Source organism: Pempheris klunzingeri, chromosome 24, assembly GCF_042242105.1.
Source record: "Pempheris klunzingeri isolate RE-2024b chromosome 24, fPemKlu1.hap1, whole genome shotgun sequence".
Taxonomy (NCBI): domain Eukaryota; kingdom Metazoa; phylum Chordata; class Actinopteri; order Acropomatiformes; family Pempheridae; genus Pempheris; species Pempheris klunzingeri.
The window spans coordinates 5441091-5462533 of record NC_092035.1 but is presented as its reverse complement, the minus strand read 5'-3'; the positions used below and the strand labels follow the sequence as shown (position 1 = coordinate 5462533).

Here is a 21443-nt window from a genome sequence, read left to right as displayed (position 1 = left end):
TGAGCTTTAGTTGATTGGCGGTTTAAAACAGCACTGTTTGTTCTCTTTCTTATTCGCGCTGTCGTCGCTGCTGCTCAGAACATATTTTGAATTGATTTCAACAGAGCAGATATTAGGAACCCAAAATGCACTTCTGTTCTGTATGTGTTATGATGAAGAAGGCACTTTGATTCAGGCAAATAAGAATTGAATTTGGAGGGTTCTTGCAGCATACTATCTCTCACATATACGCATATTTTCCACTGTCGTACAGTATTAATTGACATTTCACCATTCGGACTATGGAAGATGCTGAAATGGTTTTTGAAAGCCGGTTGGTGTTACTGCTTATTCTATTCCAAATCTGACTGTCATACAAGAAGCTGATTAGATTCATTAATTAGACATAGATGTTCCATATATGCCTTTGTGAAATGAGATCTTGAACTGTCTGAGAGCTAAACAAAATTTCTATTACATAGACATAGTAGTATAACAACAAGCTATAAGCACAAATACATTCTCTCTAGAGAAATGCTTCAGGGTGATATCAGCCTTATTTCCCTTTAAGTTTATATTTATTTAGAGCAAATGCCCAAATCAAAGCTAGTTTTGCATGTAGCCAATGCCAAATACTGCATTTTATAATCTAACAAAAGGAAATTTGATTTAATTTATGTATCCCTGTTATTTCCATGTCTAGGTGGGCATTTTGTGAAAATTTCAGGTTTATATTTCCCTCCAAATGATTTATTTGCCTATTTATTTGTTACATTAAGCTGTGATCTGTACAGTATTCTCTTTATATGTAGTGAATGTAGTGTTGACGGCAACAATGCAGACATTCTCTAACTGCACGTTAACGTCACACATGCAGGTATTAACGGTCCAGAGCAGAGCACTGAGCTACCGCATCGATTAGATGTTGTTTTCACATTATTACGAGATTGTTTTCATATTATCAAACAAAATGTTGTATGGTGATTGATATCACATGACTTATTTTAGAGAATTATGTGACAGATCTGGAAACAAAAAAAAAGAGACGGACCATCCGATAAATATTCATGGCAGTTTTTGACTGGTCTTCTGTGAAGAGTGACACTGTATTCTGCTGATATGTGATGTAAATAAATGTTGCAGAAAAACCGACCTGATGAGTGACTAGACGGAGCGTTTTCAGACAGTGGGTGGAGCTCAGGCATCGTCTGCTTCACTGCAGCTTGTGTTGAACATCCTACTGTTTTACCCTCTGACGTTTAACTTCATTTAAGAGATTATTTTTGCATCCAGAGCGACTACAGTTAGTATTGAAAACACACATGCTTCCCAAATATCAAAACTAGAACATGTTTTGCTGACTTGCCATGCGCCAACTTAAATAGTCTCTGGGTTATTTGAATTAATTAATTGGTCGTATCACAATGAGCACTGTCTCCATTTTCCCAATACAGTAATTAGTGCCAAATTAGGTGAATTTACAGCTCCATAATGGTTCTTTTGTAAGAGATTATTAGGAGCTATAGGACCAGTAAAGTCAATGAAATAGATTCAAAGACTGGAGCTTTTCCTTTGTGATAAAACCAAGAAATCTTCTTCAATCATAAGACATCTACATAGAAGAAGTTCTAGCATTTTCATTGCAACAACCACCATGTGTAAGAACTTTGGGGGGTTCGAAGGGAGGGGATGACTTTATTTGACTCTCTGGGAAATGAAACACAGGACTGCTGGCGGGAGGTTATTTGGGCCTAAATGCTCTCTGTGAATTTAACCTTCACGCAGCCAGGCTTAGAACGACGTGGAGCCAGTGCTTTATTAAATTAGCCACATTTCAGCACGCTAGCTACCGTCACTCAATTACCAATCTATTGATTATTTTGTGCATTGTGCAACCTCTGCGGTTTTCAAAGCGAGCGTGCACATGCATTTTAACAATTCCGCCATTTCTTTTTCCTACGATTTATTCATTATTGAAAGTGTTTCAGTTACATGCAAACATTTTCTTAATGTGCGCTGTCAAACTAAAACTGATAGAAGCCATATAACAGAAGATTTGGTTTTGTGACACTGGGCAGAGAATACAGATCAGACACAATCCACTTTGTATTACATCTGTTTTAAAATGGCTCAAGTGCATCAGTATGTGATACTCTACTAAGGTCCCAGCAAAAACACACAAACTCCAGACCGCTGGAATGATTCTCCGGGCAATTTTAAAGAGCTGGATGAAAACTGACAGTCCAGTTGTGGCTATGATTGACTTGCAAGTGCCACAATATTGTTTCCAAGTAACCATTTTCAATTATGTGCCTGACAATGCAGCGGTGCATTGTTAGCGACACAATAGAGCAGCTCCCACTGGATGAGTCCTGCAGTCCACAGTGAAAATGTACCATCGTTTTGCAAGGGGAAGATCATCACGTCACCACAGGGATATTAAATGTCTTTGGTGTTTTTAAATGATGGAGTTGAACGACAGTGGTGTGGATTGCGGCTTAAAACTTTGGGTCCATTAGCAGCGAAGGCCGCCTACAGTGGGAGGTCGTGCCTGTGTGACAGAGCATCATTAAGGCTGAAGACGGGAGGAGGAGGAGGAGGTGGAAGGAGTCAGGACTGACGATCACAGAGGGGAAATGCCGACTGCAGATCTCCCGGGATTAAGAAGCAGCAAAAACAGGAGATTATTAAAAATAATAAGGCCCACCTCTGCCTTGCTCTAATGAGTGTGCGCAAACACAGTCATATTAGGGCTCCAGCAGTGGAAATACTTCAGTTGATGAGGGACCTCAACTCATCTACTCTGTTTACTGTGTAGGCTAAGAGTATCAGAAATGAGGGAGAATTCATCTATTTTGGTGTGGGTGGGGATTGTTTCAGACGGACAGGGGACAGCAAGATCAAAAACCTCCAGAGAATCACTTACCCTTAGTTCAGCTATATACAGCAGATACTGTATATTGTGTATATTGGCAGTGAATCAAAGCTAGTCCACTTAAATGCATCTAATCTTGTTTATTCTCACTAGCAATTATTCATGAGTCAAATGTCTTAACCCACGCATCAATCCATCTATTTTTGCTCTTGATTAAATGGCTAAATGAATATGAAATTCTGTTAAATTTCAAGTTCCATTAGATGTATGAAGCCTGAGGAACGCATGCGCAGCTTCAACAATTATCCCAAATCTGATTACTTAGCAGTCATCCCAATACAAGGTACTTCACCAAGACCTTATTTTCATTCCAATCCACTTTAGTGCTGTAACACAAATCTTATCTCCAATAAGTAGGACCACTAAAGAAAAGTAAACACAATTAAAAATTACAGCGGTGCGAAGGGGAAATTAATCTGCAGCTGTGGGGAAGTTAACAAGCATCAGACAAGTATTAAATACGCTGCACCCCTGCAAAAAAACAAAAACAAAATGGTGAAATAGAAGAGCACTGTCTCGATGAATGGTCGTTCCAGGAGGGATATTTGAATAGATGCTATGTAAAAACGTAGGGTTGAACTGCGTGAGAGAAGTCAGCTCCTTTTGCATGTTATTACTGTCAGAGACTGGCCCATAATGGTTCGTAAGGCCCAGAGGTTTCTGTTGATTCTTAAAAATGAGAGCAATGGTGCCCTCTAGTATTCAAAACTGTGACACGCAGGAATGTAAAGTCTTGTGTCAGTGTTTTTTTTTTTTTTTTGCTTTTTTTCTAATGTGTGAAATATTAAAATCCAAGACTGACATCAAGAATTTGTCACAAGTTTTCATTTAGTGTTAGTTAAACTCACAGAGATATCAAAGCCACCTTCTGGATTTAGGGTTTAGGCAGTTTGCTGACATCCCCGTCACAGAGGATGAGTGTGTTTATCATTCATTCGGTGTGACATTGTGTTCATGTCAGCCAAAGTCACAAGTGCAGTGCTGGGAGGAGTTAAAGTTAGCACAGGGGACCTTTCCTGAGCAGGAACTACTGTGGCCACAGGTGAGAAACAAGGGTCATGAGCTAAAATGCCATGAAATCTGCAAACAGAGATAACCCTGAATGTGTTTACCTTTTTAGTTTTATACCCAGTGTTTGTACGAAGAAGAGTGTGTTTTTTCCATCGTGTAAAAGTTACACAGTCTCACTTTAATGAGCACAGAACCACACTAATTATTTGAAAAACCTGAGCTGTGGGCTGTGATTCAGACGTCTGGAGCACCAGGATTAGATGAGATGAAATGGAATTGTATAGTTTCTGCTATATTATATTATTATGTCTTTATCTCTCAATGTAATGTTTTACTTGCTTTTATTCCCCCTCAGTGAAGCTCTTTGTTGACTCTTCCAGATAGAAGCATTATAAATAAAGTTCTTTCGTATTAGGACCATAGTGTTTTACAATGATCATGAGATGATGTTGGTGCTCAGTTCCATTAAAAGAGAGGGCCAAAGACACTGTTTGTGTTTTTCCCCCCATTCATCTCAGTGATGTAAAAGGAACGGCTGTCTTTGATAGTGGGCTCCTGGCAAATCTGCGCCGCAGCACCAGCAAAAAATCGTTTCAACTAGAGTTCTTGATAGAGAGTCTCCATCAAACTGGCCCGTCTCCACGGCAAGGAGGGGAGGATTGTTTCTATCAGAAGCAGCAGAGCCAAGGGCTTTTCTATGAGTCGGTGTGGTGAGGAGACTCTTGTGTGAGTGATGAGTCTCCTGAGGACAAAGGGCCGATGTTCTGCAGCCCTCCGATTCGCTCTAATGTGGTTAGGTGTTCTGGAGCCAGAATCAGTCCCCTTAAGCTCCTGCTTGCTCATATATCGTCTTTATCAGTGGCCCTCCATGCAGTTCGGCGTGGAGGGGGAGACCATTCTGTCTGGCCTCTGATGGCACTTAAATCACTGATATCATCTGATGGAGTCGGCATGGTGAGATGAGGTTGGTTACCATTTTTTTTGTTCAATGGAAAACCACTGTAAAAAGAGAAATAATCATACAATTACATAAGGCTTGCAACATTGTAACCTCAGCACATATATTTCAATTGTGTCTTACATTTGCACACAATACATATATTATATCAATTCAATTTCTTATCTTCACTCTTATTCCACTCCTTTGTATTTATTGCACACTCATTTTTAGCACAGCCTTAAGAGTGTGCCGCCCTGCATGTGACTTAATGATGAATAATAACAGATAAATCTTCAAATCTCTGAATCTTCCTGGTAAAATAACCGCAGAACTCATCAGGAATTAAGGACATTTTACTTCTACTAAGTGCATCTGTTATTATTAAATAACTGCCCCCAGTTTATTAGATACATCTAGGTAAAATCTTAATGTAACAGCTCTGCAGTAAAACCTTCATGAAGGCAACTATGTTCAGTATTTTGTTGAAACTGTGTTAGAGAGGAGTAGATCAAGCCTTATGGTCACTTTGGAGGATGTAGTTTGAACTGTACGGTATTTCTATTAATTAGATAACGTGAACACATATTTGTGTGCTGCAATAATCTTATTTTTATTTTTATTTTTAACATTTTATCTAAAAAATACAATTAAACGCCACAGTCCGCTGCAGTACCCTCCTTTGTCCACTAAGGGGCAGCATTGGACCCTCCAAGCTGCTGACTCTGCTTTAGAAGAAATCTGCCCGAACCCGGAAGCGCTCCGTGAATCGGCCGTGACTGCTATTCATTCAGGCTGCTGCGATTTAAATCAGTTCCTACCAAGATATCCGTTCACATCGGGGGCCTGCTGTATTCACCTGTAGACAGATTAAAGGAGAGCAAGCATGGCTGGTCGGCTACCGGCTTGTGTTGTCGACTGTGGCACGGGGTAAGTAGCGCAAATAAAATGCTAGTTAGCGTTAGCCTGGTTTTCATTGACCACATAAGCGGCTGTCAAAGTTCCAGCTAACGCCCCGTTGTTTAGCTTGAAAAGGTGCTAACGTCGCTTAGCCGCATTTGTTTACTTGCTCATTCTTATGTTGTCTGTTAAAGCGAAGGTTAATGCTACTAGTTAGCACACCAGAGCGCACGAATAGTTTATTTTTGCATGCTTTTATTCACACAGTGCTTTATCGCTGCAGTTAGCTGTGGGTGGCTAAGCTAACGTTACTTCCTGGACAGCCCTCACAGCAGAAAGCATATTATCCACATTGTTTTAGCTCTTACTCACTTTATACACGCAACTTTTGTATAGTTTCCAGCAGATTTTAACCAAAAGGCAGCGACTGTGACTCAAGCTTTCATTGTGCTTTGGATCCTTTGTTTCAGGTACACAAAGCTTGGTTATGCAGGAAACACAGAGCCACAGTTCATCATCCCATCATGTGAGTATGTTGGAAAATAACCAGAAACACCAGTTTGGTTCAATGAAATTGTGGCTAATTTAGCTGAAATGTTCCATTAACTGAGTTTAGTTATCGCCCATTAATGAATGTGTATTCCTCATGCTATGTATAGTCTGTATATATATATTGTAAATACACTGTATATTAATTCACAGCTGAAAAAAGCAGGAAACGCACTACTTCCTCCTGTTTGAGAGCCTCTCAGTTAATTACTACATTAAAAATCAGTCCATGCATTCAGTGTACTTCAGTTTGATGCCAGCCTTGTTGTCTAACTTTATGTATTGTAACTAAAACATCCTCATGTTGATAATTCTGCCTAAATTCACAACATCAGTGGATTTATCATGCGAGTCTGCATCCAGTGAACATCTGTGTTGTGTTTGTATGATCATCTCCAGGCATTGCAATCAAAGAATCAGCCAAGGTCGGGGACCAGGCCCAGCGGAGGATGATGAGGGGCGTCGACGACCTGGACTTCTTCATCGGGGACGAGGCCATCGACAAGCCGTCATATGCGACAAAGGTAGACGGGGAGGCTGAGCTGAGTCAGACGGGGACGCTCTTTTGTCCGAGTGCCAAAAGAGGCTGACGTTTGCACTGTTTGCCTTCTTCACTTCCAGTGGCCCATCCGTCACGGGATAGTGGAGGACTGGGACCTGATGGAGAGATTCATGGAGCAGATCATCTTCAAGTACCTGCGGGCAGAACCTGAAGACCATTACTTTCTTTTGGTAAGACCGGAGCTACGTGTGTTTATTAACAAACATCTGCTCAGTGATATGAAATCTAGACACCATGTCAACTGAAAACATTTAAGATTGATGGGAGGATGTGATCAATACAAACGAGGTGAGAGAAGAGAACTTGCTTTTCTTCCCGTCTGCAAACTTGTTCTGAATTCAGCTTGCCTTGCAGTCTCCATATTTTCCCCTCCGCCAACAGCAGCGAGCCGAGGCGACGGCACATTATTACAGTATTGACGGTTCGCCGTGAGCCAGATGCTGCATTTAAGAAGCCTGTTCGATTTGTTGTGCCCTGAAATTACAGCTTTAAGCCGAGGCTACAAACCCTGGATCTATTTAAGATAAGTTAATGAATAGACGTCAAGATTGGTCCAGGCTTTCTGATTGTTCCACCTAGAAACGTGTCCAATTTCCCCAAATTTCCCAAACATAGGAAAGTGATTCAGTAATGAGTACAATCTTGTCCCTTTTTGTTGCATTTTTTTGGAACCCTTCTCCTATCAGAGTATTAAAGTCTTGCTATTTTCACATCAGTTTTCTGTGTCCCCTCTATCTCTCCAGACAGAGCCTCCCCTCAACACCCCAGAAAACAGAGAGTACACAGCAGAGATCATGTTCGAGTCGTTCAACGTCCCAGGTCTCTACATTGCCGTTCAGGTAAGTTTTTCCAAACATTCCAGCACCCGAAAGTAACGTCAAACCACCAACCAGTATTTGTCTATAAGTCCACCAGCCAAAGTGTCAAGTAGAAAAACCTTTTCTGGGTCCTGAAAACAAAAGGCTGACTGAACTAAAAGCTAAAACTACAATTCGCAGCTATTCTGGACCAGACTTGTGGGCTGTAGAATTAGATTAGAGTCTTTTGAGCCTTCAGACTGAGTGTGATTCAGAGGTCTAATGGGGAAATGAACACTTTCACTTCAGTTTTTTAAAATTTCCACTCTATTTAAATCCTCCACTTGATAGTTAATGTTGCCATTCAGTATCTGAATTATAAGATTTTTGTTTTATGCCTTAGCCATTTGAGCCAGTGTCAGACAGTGAGTCCTGACCGCGACAGTCTCACCTTGCTCTTTGCTGAATATTCAAATTAAACAAGTGACTTCCTGCGTCAGGCTGTCCTGGCGCTGGCTGCCTCCTGGACATCCAGACAGGTGGGAGAACGGACCCTCACGGGGACTGTGATCGACAGCGGAGACGGCGTCACGCACGTCATCCCAGTGGTAAGTGCCACTTTTTCAGGATGATCTTCTTACCCCCGTCCTCATTCTCGAGCCTAAACTGGCCCGTGTTTGTGTCCCAGGCTGAAGGCTACGTCATCGGCAGCTGCATCAAGCACATCCCCATCGCTGGCCGAGACATCACGTACTTTACCCAACAGCTGCTGAGGGAACGAGAGGTGGGGATACCTCCGGAACAGTCCCTGGAGACGGCTAAAGCTGTCAAGGTCAGTGTGATGGTTACCAGTAAAAAAATCTTACTTTACTAAGAGTGGCTCAGTCCACAAAGGATCAAATATCAAAGAACAGTGTGTTGTGGCCAGGACATCTTGTTCCTGTTTCCCAAAAAAGAAAAACACAGCCCCCATAAAAGGAAGTGATACCGTCACCAGATGATGCTGTGTGAGTGTTCACGCTGTGCTGTCCCTGTCACGCATTACTCAGCTTGGCCACAAGAGGTCAGCATAGCGACAGTCACATCGCTCACTTCAAGCTTATAACAGAAAGGTGTTCATCTCCAGCAAACACTGGATTCAAAGCGTGTTTAATCTCAGGTTTTATGTTGCAGAATCCTCTAAAAGTTGTTCTGTACTTTCTTTTGTTTTACAGGAGCGGTTTAGCTACGTCTGCCCTGACCTTGTCAAGGAGTTTAACAAGTATGACACAGACGGCTCCAAGTGGATCAAACAGTACACGGGCATCAACTCCATCAGCAAGAAGGAGTTCACCATCGACGTTGGCTACGAGCGCTTCCTGGGGCCTGAGATCTTCTTCCACCCTGAGGTAAAATAAGCACTTTTCGATTACACAACATTTTCACTCGGCTGACAAAACAGTCGACAATCTCATTTTTTTTTTTTTTTTTTTTTTTTTTAACCATTTGGTCTTGTGTAGTTTGCCAACCCGGACTTCACCCAGCCGATCTCAGAGGTGGTGGACGAGGTCATCCAGAACTGCCCCATCGACGTCAGACGCCCGCTGTACAAGGTACAGAAACACTCGCCTCCTCAGCTGCTGCGGTGTCTGTACCTGTCTGTCTGTGCCCGTCGGCGCCAACCTCTCCCTCCTCCTTGTTTCCACAGAACATCGTGCTCTCCGGAGGCTCCACCATGTTCAGGGACTTTGGCAGACGCCTGCAGAGGGACCTCAAGAGGACCGTGGACGCACGACTGAAAATGAGCGAAGAGCTGAGCGGCGGCAAATTGAAGGTGAGGAAACAGGAAAGAGGACAGCGAGTAATCCACCACCCTGAAGATAGATCTGTGAAAAGCTGAGGAAACTTGGAGAAATCCATGAAGTCCTCTGTGTTATTGAAGCCCCTTTTATATAAAAGTAGTATTTTATGTAGTTGCATGTTAATATTTGAAATGTTGAATACCGCAAAAGTTTGCTTCTTTTCTTCTGCGCTTGTTTTTGTTTTTCATTCAATATTGATTTCATTCTCCTGTTTGCAGCCAAAGCCCATCGACGTCCAAGTCATCACTCATCACATGCAGAGGTACGCTGTCTGGTTCGGAGGATCAATGCTGGCATCTACTGTGAGTACAAAAAGCAGTGTTTTCATCCTCTCCATCCACACATAATCATCCCTCCCGCAGCGTTTAGACAGAGCACGCTTGCATGCTGTTATCCATGTGAAGGGAAATGACCCTTTTTTTTGTTTTTTTTTCTGTTTCGACAGCCGGAGTTTTACCAAGTGTGCCACACCAAGAAGGACTACGAGGAGATCGGGCCGAGCATCTGCCGCCACAACCCCGTATTCGGAGTCATGTCCTAGGCGCCGCAGGAGCGCGCTCAGCGGAGGCCGAGGACAACGGGGGGTGGTGGTGGTGGAGGCGCCGCGAGGCCTCACATGCTGTACAAGTCCCACGAGCCTTTTCACGGATTTGCTCCGACAGACCCGTTCATTTCGGATAGAGCGACAGCGGACCAAGCAAACTGCCAAACGAGCGGCAACGTCCTCACAAATTAGAGGAAAGAGGTGACTCAGCCCAAAGGATCCTCAAATAAAATGTTTACTGCAAGTAGGTTAATAATAGGTGATAAATCTTTCATTTCTGCGTGCCTCGTATATGTACTTATAATATCCTCACAGGGTTGTGATATGTAATTAATCAACATGAGTCCTGTATAAATGCACTTCTCTGTGTATATGGGTTGGGTTCTTGCGATATGTTATATACTCTTAAAAAAACAAACAAACAGTGGTTGTCTCAAGGAGCAGGACGCTTAACAAGATAATCTTTCACCAACATCATCGAATAAAACACCTCTTTGATTTTTTTCTTTTTAAGTCATCAAACGGGTGCAAACATAAAAGACATTGTTAGAAAACAATCACCAGACAAGCTGATCATTCCTGATTTTCTTTCTCCTTTGCATCTGTGTTGCTTTTGAATTGCCCCTCACTACCTGGAAGAAACACTTTTTTTTTTTGAAAATCGGATTATTAAATGCTCAAATATTATTAATCTGTTGGAATAATGTTTCCCAGGTTCCACTTTTCTCCTGCAGCTTTGTGACTAATCGTCACGCTTTCCTTTCACCTTTTTTTTTTATATTTGTATTAATCATCTCTTGAACAACCTGTCTTGGGGGAAAAAAAGAAGTCGTATTAATATATAAACATGCAGTTTGACTGACTGTTGTTGGACCATCACTGTTGCCTAGATCTCAGTTCTACTGGATAGCCTTGTACTGTACCAAATCTGGATTTCAATGCTGGCATTCCAATAAATGCCAAGAGATATTTCTACAGTTGTGAATTCTCTTCTTTAAGTTGTTCTTGTGCATGTTTCTCTTTGACAGATTGCCTCCATGTTAACTGTGGCAGCTATTTTTGTGTGAGTGAACCCCCCCCCCCGTAACTGTATCTCCTCAAACTGACCCACACATGATGCAAGAGTTTATTTTCACTGAAGCGCTCTGCAGACTAGTTTGCCATGCTGCTCACTCGGGCTGGAGAAAGCAAAGGCCGAGTGAAAAATGGCTGACAAAAAGGGGGGAAAGTGCAGATTTGCTGCGACAGAATAGACGGAGTCATGTCTCCCGCTGAGAGGCTCAGGGTTCTCCTCTTCTTGGCTTTGTTCTTCGGAGCAGTGGGACTTTTGTCCACTCTGCTCTGCTGTGGCACCGAGTACTGGCTGCTGGCCGCCGAGTCCTGCGGCCGGCCGCAGGGAGGCGATGGAGGAAGTGGCCTGAGAGCGGGGAAGAGCAGCGTGGAGGTATTTGAACTGAATAATACAGGTTTGTTTGTGTAGATCCTCTCAAACACAGAGCTCAGTCAAAGGAATACATCAAAACAATCAAAATCAGACAAAAACCTGCTTAACAGACAAAGAATAGACTATTAGGACCACTGTGATGGGAAATAACCTGATGTTTGGAAGTCAGCGTCTTCAATCAAGCGATATTCCATGAATAAGGTGATACGTTTTGTGATAATTGAGAATAAAAACATATTTCCAGGAAGAAACGGTTTGCCTCTAGAGGAGAAGGCCAAGTGTCCAGTTATAGAAAGTAACTAAGTACTCAAAGTAGTCCTAGTAATTACTTTGCCCATAAAGGAACACTTCATCCTTCTTGAGGTGGATTTATGAGAAGGTGACTGATGCCAATGAATTCTCAGGGCAGGCAGAGAGCTACTAAAGACTGGTTTAAAATACTTTTAGCTCACATTCAGGTGAATTATTATGTGATCGTGGAAAGAATTCAGAAACGAGCCAGCAGTATGTAAAGTTAACTGGCTGCAACACGAGCAACATTAGTGATGCTTTCATATTGATGTATCACTAAGTAAAGTGCTGTATGAATACTTTTACTTTTGGCGCTTGAAGTGTGTTTTGATACTTTTGTGCATTCACCTAAGTACTATTTTGAATGCAGGACTTCACCTGTAACACAGTATTTCTACACCGTGGTATTTCTGCTTTTACTTCCTCCACCGCTGTGTGTGTCAAATCTCGGATTGGGATCAGTTGAATTAAAAGGAAAAAAAGCAGCAGAGAGAATGAAGCAAAGCGAAGTTTTTCCCTTCTCTCTTCTCTTTGATGACCGCCTGAAACATTTTATTACCCAACACCAAACTGCTTCAGCTCTGAAGTTATTCAAACATGTGAATGCAGCAAAGTTGAATGAATTCCTTGACACCTTGACTTATTTCTTCTAACATTTTGATCACATCCGGTTTTCTCACTCATCAGGTGACGGCCGGCGTGAGGATCTTCCACGAGGGTCTGTTTTGGCGTTGCTCATTCCCAGCTGCTTCATATGAACACTCTGTGTGGGACCTTTGGATCTGTAAGAACCTTCACTTTGCAGCTCTGACACACTTATGTGATGCTATCAGGCGGCATCTTAACCGCCTCATTCCCTCGCAGTGAATCAGCCGCCATCAAAGGTCTGCCAGGCCGCCTTCCTCTTCCCGTTTCCTGTTAATGAGCCAATGAGATCATGGGCAGAACCACACGGTTTCCCCACAGAACCGTATGAGCACCACTCTGCCATTGGTTGGTAATATTTTCTCACTTGATTTTTCTTATTTTGAACAATTGCATCAAGATCTTTCACGTGGCCTCATGTTTCTCAGTCTTTAGGACCTTCTGGAGCATCTTCCTCGTCACAGGCTCTGCAGCCGTCCTCACTGGTGGCTTTGTCGTCGTCTGTGCCGGTCCGCTGACCAATCACAGGCTCTATAAAGTGGGTGGGGCCCTCCTGCTTTGTGGCGGTAAGGACAAATCAGCAAAAAAAGGTTCATATATAAAGCTAGTTTCAAGTTCAAAGCTACTTTTTGAACCAATATTGCTGCTGCATAAATGTGCACGCTGCATTTTAAGGCTGTAGATGTTGAAGGCCATGCTACTTTTAACTACTTTGTGTCGTCACGGCGCTGCATCATATTCTGTAACATCATCATGTCTGTGGTGTTTAGACTGTGGGAGAATTTTTCCCAGCCCATAAAGGAACACTTAATCCTTCAGTTTGTCAAAGGCCCGTTGGCTCTTGAGGTGAATTTACGAGATGGTCATTGATGCCAATGAAGATTCAGGGTTTATGGGCGGGCAGAGAGCTACAAAAGATGGGTTTAAAACACTTTTAGTTTAAGTGCTGCGCCCATGAATTTCTCATGTAGACATAATGGAAGCGAGGAGAGTCTGACTATGAAACGCTCAGGGGTCTCTGCAGCAGCCAACAGTTTTAAAGGCTCCTCATCACATTTTCTAAACCCCAAAGCTGTGTTTATTCAGGATAAAACCACACAGACGTCCCAAAGTGGCTTCCTTAACCCCTTGACATCCAGTCTGCCGCTTTTATTCCCTCCTAAGTAGCAGTCATCTTACTCCACACAGGCTGACGGCATCGTATTTTATACACTGCGTGCACAATTATTAGGCAAGTTGTATTTTTGAGGATACATTTTGTTATTGTACAACTACAGTGCTCTTGGTCAATCCAAAATGTTAACAAACCCTCAAACCTGAACATTTAAGTAGTAAAAGTGAAGTTTTGGCTTTCTTAAGAGAATATCTATACGTACACCATTATTAGGCAACTATTAGTGTGCAGAATTATTAGGCAACTAAATGAAAAACAAAGATTTTCCCATCTCACTTGTTTATTTTCACCTGTTAAAGTGAGAATAATAAACAAACTCAAAATTTACAAATAAACATTTCTGAAATTTAAAAAAAAAAAACCCTCAGTGACCAATATAGCCACCCTTCTTTTCAATAACAGTCACAAGCCTTCCATTCACGGAGTCAGTCAGTTTCTTGATCTGGTCAGAATCAACTTTTTGTGCAGCCGCAACCACAGCCTCCCAGACACTGTTCAGAGAGGTGTACTGTTGACCTTCACTGTAAATTTCCTGCTTAAGAAGGGCCCAAAAGTTCTCAATAGGGTTTAAGTCAGGTGAAGAAGGGGGCCATGTCATTAGTTTTTCATCTTTAAGGCCTTTACTGGCCAGCCACGCAGTGGAGTACTTTGATGCGTGTGATGGAGCGTTGTCTTGCATAAAAATCAAAGTCTTCTTGAAAGATGCAGACTTTTTCCTGTACCACTGCTTGAAGAAAGTGTCTTCTAGAAATTGGCAGTAGGTCTGAGAGTTGATTTTGAGTCCATTTTCAACCCGAAAAGGTCCAACTAGCTCATCTTTGATAATACCTGCCCATACCAGTACCCCACCTCCACCTTGCTGGCGTCTGAGTCAAAGTGGAGCTCTGTGTCCGTTACTGGTCCAACCACGGGCCCATCCATCTGGTCCGTCAAGAGTCACTCTCATCTCATCAGTCCACAAAACCTTTGAAAAATCTGTCTTCAGATATTTCTTGGCCCATTCTTGATGTTTCAACTTATGTGTCTTGTTCAGAGGTGGTCGGGTTTCAGCCTTTCTTATCTTGGCCATGTCTCTGAGAACTGAACACCTCGTACTTCTTGACACTCCAGGTAGGTTGGAGTTGTGGAATATGGCAGCACTGGAGGATAATGGGTTCCTGGTAGCTTCATGTTTGATTCTTCTCAAATCTTTGGTGGTTAATTTGCGTCTTTTCTTCTCGACACGTTTCTTGCGACCTTGCTGACTATTTGCAACAAAACGTTTGATGGTTCTGTGATCACGCCCCAATATCTTAGATATTTCAAGAGTGCTGCATCCCTCTGAAAGACTTTTTACAATATTTGACTTTTCAGAGTCAGTTAAATCTCTTTTTTGGCCCATTTTTCCTGAGGAGAAGAATCTGCCTAATAATTATGCACACCTTGATATAGGGTGTTGATCTCCTTAGGCCACACCCTCCCTCGTTACACAAATACACATCACCTGATATGCATTAAATCCAATAAGCATTCAAGTTTATACAGCTTGGAGTTGGAAATTATGGATAAAATGATGATATGGTCAAAATAATCACTTGCCTAATAATTGTGCACACAGTGTATTCGCTTTTTTTTGCTGCGAGCTCTTCACTGAAGCTTTATTATTACACAGCGTGAAATATTCCACTTGTGTCTTGTGCACAATTTTAGACACGTTTCAACCAATATTTGCCTCGATATATCTGGAATCTTTGTGATTTTTGGATCACCTAGAATTTCAAATAAAATTATGTTGGATTGAACAATGTTTTACTAAATGCCACTGGGGTTTACGGGGGGTAAAGTGACAGAATATGGCTTTTAATTGTGTGGAAAAATGCAATTAAATAAAAAAAAAAATTACATGAGGGCTTTTATATGTTTTCCCTAAGATGGATTTTTTAAATATTCATTTTTCTATTTTGTTATAGGTGAAATTCTATAGGGGGCTTGATCGCTGGTGTGTGGTGCCTGTTCGTTAGGCGACCTCGCCTGCAGCTGGGCAGAGCTTTTAAAAAGCCTCAGTTTGACCGAGCTCGTGTTTGGTGGTTGTGTGTGTGTGAGAGAGGAAGAGAAGACACCATCAGTCTCACTCTGTCCTCTGTGTGTGTGTGTGTGTTTTCTCTCATGTTTCCCTGAGCTTTCCACTTACTCAGAGTTGTAGTTTGAGGAGGGCAGATTTCCCAGAATTTATGTTCTCTGACCTCAAAACATCACCAACCCGTCAGCTGTCATGAAGCCGCTGTGGTTGGGAAATGTAGCCGGTGATGTGGGGGTGTCCGGTCAGGACACAGCAAGCTGGATGAGCTTTGGAGCGGCCATGTTATAGCCAGTTCAGAATAAAAGACATTAAACATCAATGTCAATAGCAAATACAAGTCTGAGAATAATTATTGAACAAAATGCTGGTCAAAGATTATTGAATGGACCAATTTCTTCAGTGAGAAAAAAAACAAATGAAATGAAAAAACCAACACAAGATTTTCCAAATGCGATGTGCAGTTACAATAATGGCTCAAGCCACTTCCCTCCAAAGAGAACAGTTTAAAAAGAAATAAAAATCATAATTATTCCTCTTGTGGTGCTGCTGCTGCTGTCAGTCATACAAACTTTACCAAAGTCTTGTTGTTCTGCTATTTTACTCCTAAATTAGCGGTTGTGGTTGTGATTCAGCTTTTTACACTCTGCTGTCACCATACAACAGAAATACAGGTTATTATAACTACATTGTCACATTTTCTGATGAAAGCACACAAATAGAATGTGTTTGATTGAATTCAGATTCAGATGATGCTTTTTTTTCCTCATAAGGTTTGCTTATTTGAAAAAAAAAAAACATATATATATATAGATATGAGCTCCAGGCTGAAGAGGAAACATTCACTTTTTTAAAAAAACTATTTTACGAACCAAAAATAAATGTACTTATTCAAGGCAACTACAAGTAACTTTAATTCTGTGCAGATTTTTGCAGACCTGTCGACAAAAGCGTTGGTTTTGCTTAAATTGAAGCAAAGGCAAATCTTTAAAAACACGTTTCCCCAAGTCGCTTTAGATATGAGGCAAAACTAAAGTGACTGAAATGCATTTAGATTTGTGGAAGAATTAAATTCTAAAAAAATGACATGAGGGCTATTTTTTTTTGCTTTCCCTACAAATATCTTTTTCTTTTTGTTAACATTTAATTCAGCTTCAACAACAATGAGAAATTTTACTCTTAAACGTGAAACTAGCCACTAATTGTGTGCTTGGGTGCTGGTGTGTGTGTGTGTGTGTGTGTGTTGCCTGCTCGTTAGGTCGCATTGCCTACAGCCTGGAAAACCTGACACTGCTTCTCCACAAACCAGTCTGAACGGGTTAATCTGTCGGTCCTCCTGTTCCATGAGCCCATGTCATCCACGTTCGATATCTCCAGTCCTCCTTAAAATATCCACACAGAACATTACGTGTAAGACAACACTTTAGTGATTGATTACTTTAGCAGGAAAATAAACTGCAAAGAAAACACAACCTGCTGTGTAACTGACTCCAGATCCTGGTGTCCCACAGAATGCGTACATGGGGCCCATGTAGATCTTCAAGCATGTGTATATGTGATGTAATCATTTAGTGGCTAGTAAAAGAAGACAGTGATTAGGACATTTACTGTCTCTGTGTTGGTCAGGTGTGTGTCTGCTGGTGGTGGTGGTGATGTATCTGACGTGGGTCCAGATTCTGGACACTCTGGAGCAGTTTGCCCACCATCAGAGTCTCGCCGGCTGCCCTTTGTTCCACCTGAGCGTCCAGCACGGCCCATCGTTCCTCCTGGCTCCGGTCGCTGTCTTCTTCTGCCTGCTGGCCGGCCTGCTCTTCATCCTGGTCGGCCGGAGGATTCACAGGATGCAGCTGGATAAAAAGGACGTACCTCAAATTCCAGCATCTGACGTTTACCTGTGATCCCCTCAAAATAAACATCTTGCATCGACACAGGAGATCCACCCAAACAACTCAAACTTTATTGGCAAACTGGAAAATCAGTGAGTGACAGGTGGTCGGTCAGACTGAAAAGTGTTAACCAATAAGACCAAACCTCACTGATGTAGATCCTTCATCATCTCCTCATTATCAGTGAGGATAATTGGAATCCTTAATTTGAAGTTGGTCACTATAAATGATTTTTCTAATCTATTAAACAGATCCCGTTCTGATTAATACTCCAGTACTCCCACTCTGCTTTTTATCGTAATTGACAAATCAATTTCGACAAAGAGAAGCAGCCCGCCCGGCTGCTGGTGTTGTTCATTGGAGGATTGAGTAGATTGAGTGTGACCAGGCCTGCCTGTCATTAGGACATCAGGTTGAAGCTCTGAAATATTGGGTCAGAGGTACAGAGATAATAATAAATTAGACTGTCATGATCCATTTTCTGACAGCAGGCTGTCTGGCAGGGTGTGTAAAGCACAGAAGCACCACAAGAGGGCAGTGCTGCCTCAGGATAAAGTTTGATGTGTTCCCTCATTAAATCACCTTGAGTCTTTTACAGTGATGTCCAATAATATTACAGCAAAATGCAAAGTTGCACAGTTCGCATCAGATTATGTGTACAGAGGATGGAACCAGGAGAGAAATTTGTAGGTGATAATTAATTCGACTCCTGTAATTTTCCTGACAAACAAAGGAAACAGTTTTTAATTCCTCTTCAAGTTCAGTATAGTTAACATTATAGCACGAGGCGAAGGGGATTGTGGGAGCCCACAGTCACACCTTGATAATTGGAAAAGGCAAACATAAGTGAGACCTTGCAATGATAGTGACAAAAGGGAGAAAAAAGGGGGGAAGTGTGGGGGGACAGGGAGAAAGAGAGTTGACACTGTTCATCAGCGCGTCTTTCAATATTCTTTCATGTCTGGCGCTCCCGTGCCTCTCCATCCCTTCTCCTCTTAATCTCCGCTGTGAACTAGGTGAGTATAATTACACCTGAGCATGTCACATTCACTTCCCCCGGCCCTCGCTGTGTTTAAACAGCTGTCACCTCCTCTCCCTTGTCACGCCGCCAACGCAGTCACGGGTTTAAAAGGGTGATCTTTATTTTCTAATGAATCCGAGGAGATCCAGTCATATCACTTGGTTTCAATCTTCGAGAGCGGGATCGTGGCAGATTCATTACTCGGGTCCAGGAGTGGATGCGGTGCTGTTGTGGCTGTCAAGCCTCGGACAAGCGTACACTTCTACACACACACACACACTACCACCACTGGAAGTCTTTTACATCACATCATCACACTGGGCCTTTGTCCTCACTAGATAGAACTGTCCACAGCAATTACTCCAGGGCCAACAAAGATGTCCGGGGAAGCAACTTAATACACCTCACTTCATTTTTTTTCTGCCTTTTAAAGACACTTTACCATAAAGTTTAATTTACTTCTTTACTGTGCTTGAAGCACGGTGGCTGCAGTGGTGATACTCAGCATTTAAGTTTGGAGGATGGTTTATTTTGGAACTACTCGAAAAATTAAAGCAACAGGCAAAGATGTAAAGATCTGACAGTTTATTTGTTTATCTGCTGTAAGCTGCTGTTAGCATGACAGGCTGGTTTGCTGCTCACAGCAGTGACAGCCTCCGAGGCCAACGGTTATATCATTAGGTGCCTGCACAAAATGTCACATTGCTTGCAAGAATGTGGAAATATAAGCTTTTCTGATTATTGTGAGGTTGGTGCGTCACAGATAGCACGTTCCTGTAGTGATGTTCTGGTAATCTAATAGCTGTGGGTGTTGTTTGCAAGGTGTGTATCTATAATCAAACTTTAGAATATGTTATGTACAACAAAAGCACTACAATCAAGGTCTGTCTGGTCCATTCTGTCTATCTGCCTCTCAAAACAAGACAGGAGAAGCCACGTCTGTGGAGAGTGAACATATTCTGTTCACTCTCATAGTGAGAGAGTAACTTTATTTGAGAAGGCCTAAAACATTTTATGGCAACATTTAAATTCTAACTCAACAATACTGTTTGGTAGACTCTGTGTGCGCTACGTCCCCGGCAACAAACGACAAAGCTGATGTCTAGCTGGGGAGCATCGTTGAACATTTAGTAGCCAAAGAGCCCAAAACACCAAATTAAAGCTAATGTGAGAGTGAATATTGGTCTTAAATTATTCAGGTAGACAGACACAACTCTAAATGAATGCTAATGATGCTCTGCATCTGCTGGGTGTGTGACCAGGAGACTGTTTGCTACCTTAATCACCTAAAAATATGTCGGTGTTTTGATTCAGGTCATTCGCAAATAATCTCTGTAGCTTTAAGTCGCTATATGTCAAAAAAAGGGGGAAAAAAACTTTTCTCCACTTCTCTCAAATCAGAGCTCATGTATTCCATCTTGAGGCGGCTTGAGTGATTTGAAAATCTAAACATGCCTGAGATGAATCTTCTGCGCTCTCAGCCATTCTATTTGCTATGTAACGTGATCGATGTTGTTTGCTTGGAACTGTATTAAACACAAAGGCAGGCCCAGCTTACTGTACGCACATAATGTCATTGAATCAAACACATGACGGAGTGCAAAGCCCAGATAATAATGTAACAACGCTGTTTCTACTTTTAGAACACAAAGCTGGACACAGCCTTGTCTGTGATCCCACTGCCTTCCCCTGTTTGCTCTCCACGTTGGTACACTCTGCTCTACCTCCACATTACCCAGAGGCCAACCCAGGGGGCGCAATTATTCAGGCCTTTGCTCAGCCAAGTAGAAGAAATTAGCCTCCTCTCCTGAACCAAGACCTTCTAACCTGCACCAGGACCTTAGGCAGCCTCTCTGACTAGCATGACCCCCTGTGACTTCCCTCTCCAGACCTTGTTTTCCATACATATGAGCCCGAGCCGGCTGGAGCCACGCTTGGCTGCCATATGGGCTCTCCTTGCCCTGGCTGGCAAAGTGGGACAGAGGAGCTGCAGGCTACAAAATATATAAAAAAAAACACCCCCACACCTCCACTACCACCGTGCACCCCTCCTGGAAGGATGCTGGTGTCCTCGGGCTGGCTTTCCGCTTTTGCAACAATTCAACAAAAAAGTCTGAGCTGGTGAGCAGCTGGGCTGAGACGTCCTTCTGTGTGGCCTTTAACGCACCTATTACAAAACCAATATAGGAAATTTAATTTAGGAAAAAGACTAGAAGTTGTGTAACCTATAGTCCACATTTCAAAGTTTTCAAATCACTGTAGGTCAATAGCTAAATGAGCAATTACAGAAAAGAGGAAATTCATATAACGAATTCTATTGATGTGAGTGTGTTCTCAGGGTGTCGGGGCAAAGAATAAGAGCTTCTCTTCCTCCGTTTTCTTCTTCGGCCCGGTCTTTTTGTTCATTAAAATCATTTTGAGTCACAGGTGATTCCATCCTGCACGTCTCCTCTGACAGATCCCCCTCTCTCACCTTTTCTTCTCCCTCTCCTCCTCCTGTCTGTCTTCGCCTTTTCCCACCTTCCATTTCAGCCAGTCAGCGGTGGATAATGAGGTCTGTGCCCTGGCACCGCGCTCCCCGACTCTCGGAGTACAGTGAGAGCTGGAAAATTGTCGAGGCTTTGCACTTGTATCACAAAATTCCGCTGTTACACGGGGCGAGTACACAACGGTGTGTCTATAAACCTGATGGCTGAGGAGAGCTGGTGAGCTTCGGTGTGTTAAATATGGGTCAGTTCAGCAGGAGCAAAGACTGCCAATCTCCTCCAAGCTCACACCACAGTTGTCATGTTCAGATACTGTATTACACAAAGCAAGAATTTTAAAGATGTCAGTTTCGCTAGCTTGCTAAGCACCAAGCTGGAAAAGGCC

General features: G+C 42.4%; 2 protein-coding genes across 2 annotated transcripts; both read left to right on the top strand.

The window, feature by feature from the left end:
• Nucleotides 1-5619: 5619 nt before the first annotated feature.
• On the top strand, nt 5620-11032 carry LOC139223681 (actin-related protein 3). The gene is made up of 12 exons (XM_070855655.1): nt 5620-5792; nt 6233-6288; nt 6711-6835; nt 6933-7043; nt 7617-7712; nt 8171-8278; nt 8359-8502; nt 8885-9058; nt 9170-9262; nt 9358-9483; nt 9730-9813; nt 9957-11032. Exons 1-12 carry the CDS (start codon nt 5749-5751, stop codon nt 10050-10052), a joined length of 1257 nt encoding a protein of 418 aa, XP_070711756.1. The 5' UTR covers nt 5620-5748; the 3' UTR covers nt 10053-11032.
• Nucleotides 11033-11202: 170 nt separating this feature from the next.
• Nucleotides 11203-18129, top strand: LOC139223674 (transmembrane protein 182-like). The gene is made up of 5 exons (XM_070855645.1): nt 11203-11499; nt 12478-12574; nt 12655-12783; nt 12864-13001; nt 17292-18129. The coding sequence occupies exons 1-5, from the start codon at nt 11317-11319 to the stop codon at nt 17561-17563; spliced, it is 819 nt and encodes a 272-aa protein (XP_070711746.1). The 5' UTR covers nt 11203-11316; the 3' UTR covers nt 17564-18129.
• Nucleotides 18130-21443: the final 3314 nt, after the last annotated feature.

Coding starts and splice junctions, on each gene's coding strand:
- LOC139223681 (XM_070855655.1), top strand. CDS start 5,749: ATGGCTGGTCGGCTACCGGCTTGTGTTGTCGACTGTGGCACGGG. Junction 5,793..6,232: donor GTTGTCGACTGTGGCACGGG/GTAAGTAGCGCA, acceptor CCTTTGTTTCAG/GTACACAAAGCTTGGTTATG. Junction 9,814..9,956: donor GATCAATGCTGGCATCTACT/GTGAGTACAAAA, acceptor CTGTTTCGACAG/CCGGAGTTTTACCAAGTGTG.
- LOC139223674 (XM_070855645.1), top strand. CDS start 11,317: ATGTCTCCCGCTGAGAGGCTCAGGGTTCTCCTCTTCTTGGCTTTGTTC. Junction 11,500..12,477: donor CGGGGAAGAGCAGCGTGGAG/GTATTTGAACTG, acceptor CTCACTCATCAG/GTGACGGCCGGCGTGAGGAT. Junction 13,002..17,291: donor GGCCCTCCTGCTTTGTGGCG/GTAAGGACAAAT, acceptor TGTGTTGGTCAG/GTGTGTGTCTGCTGGTGGTG.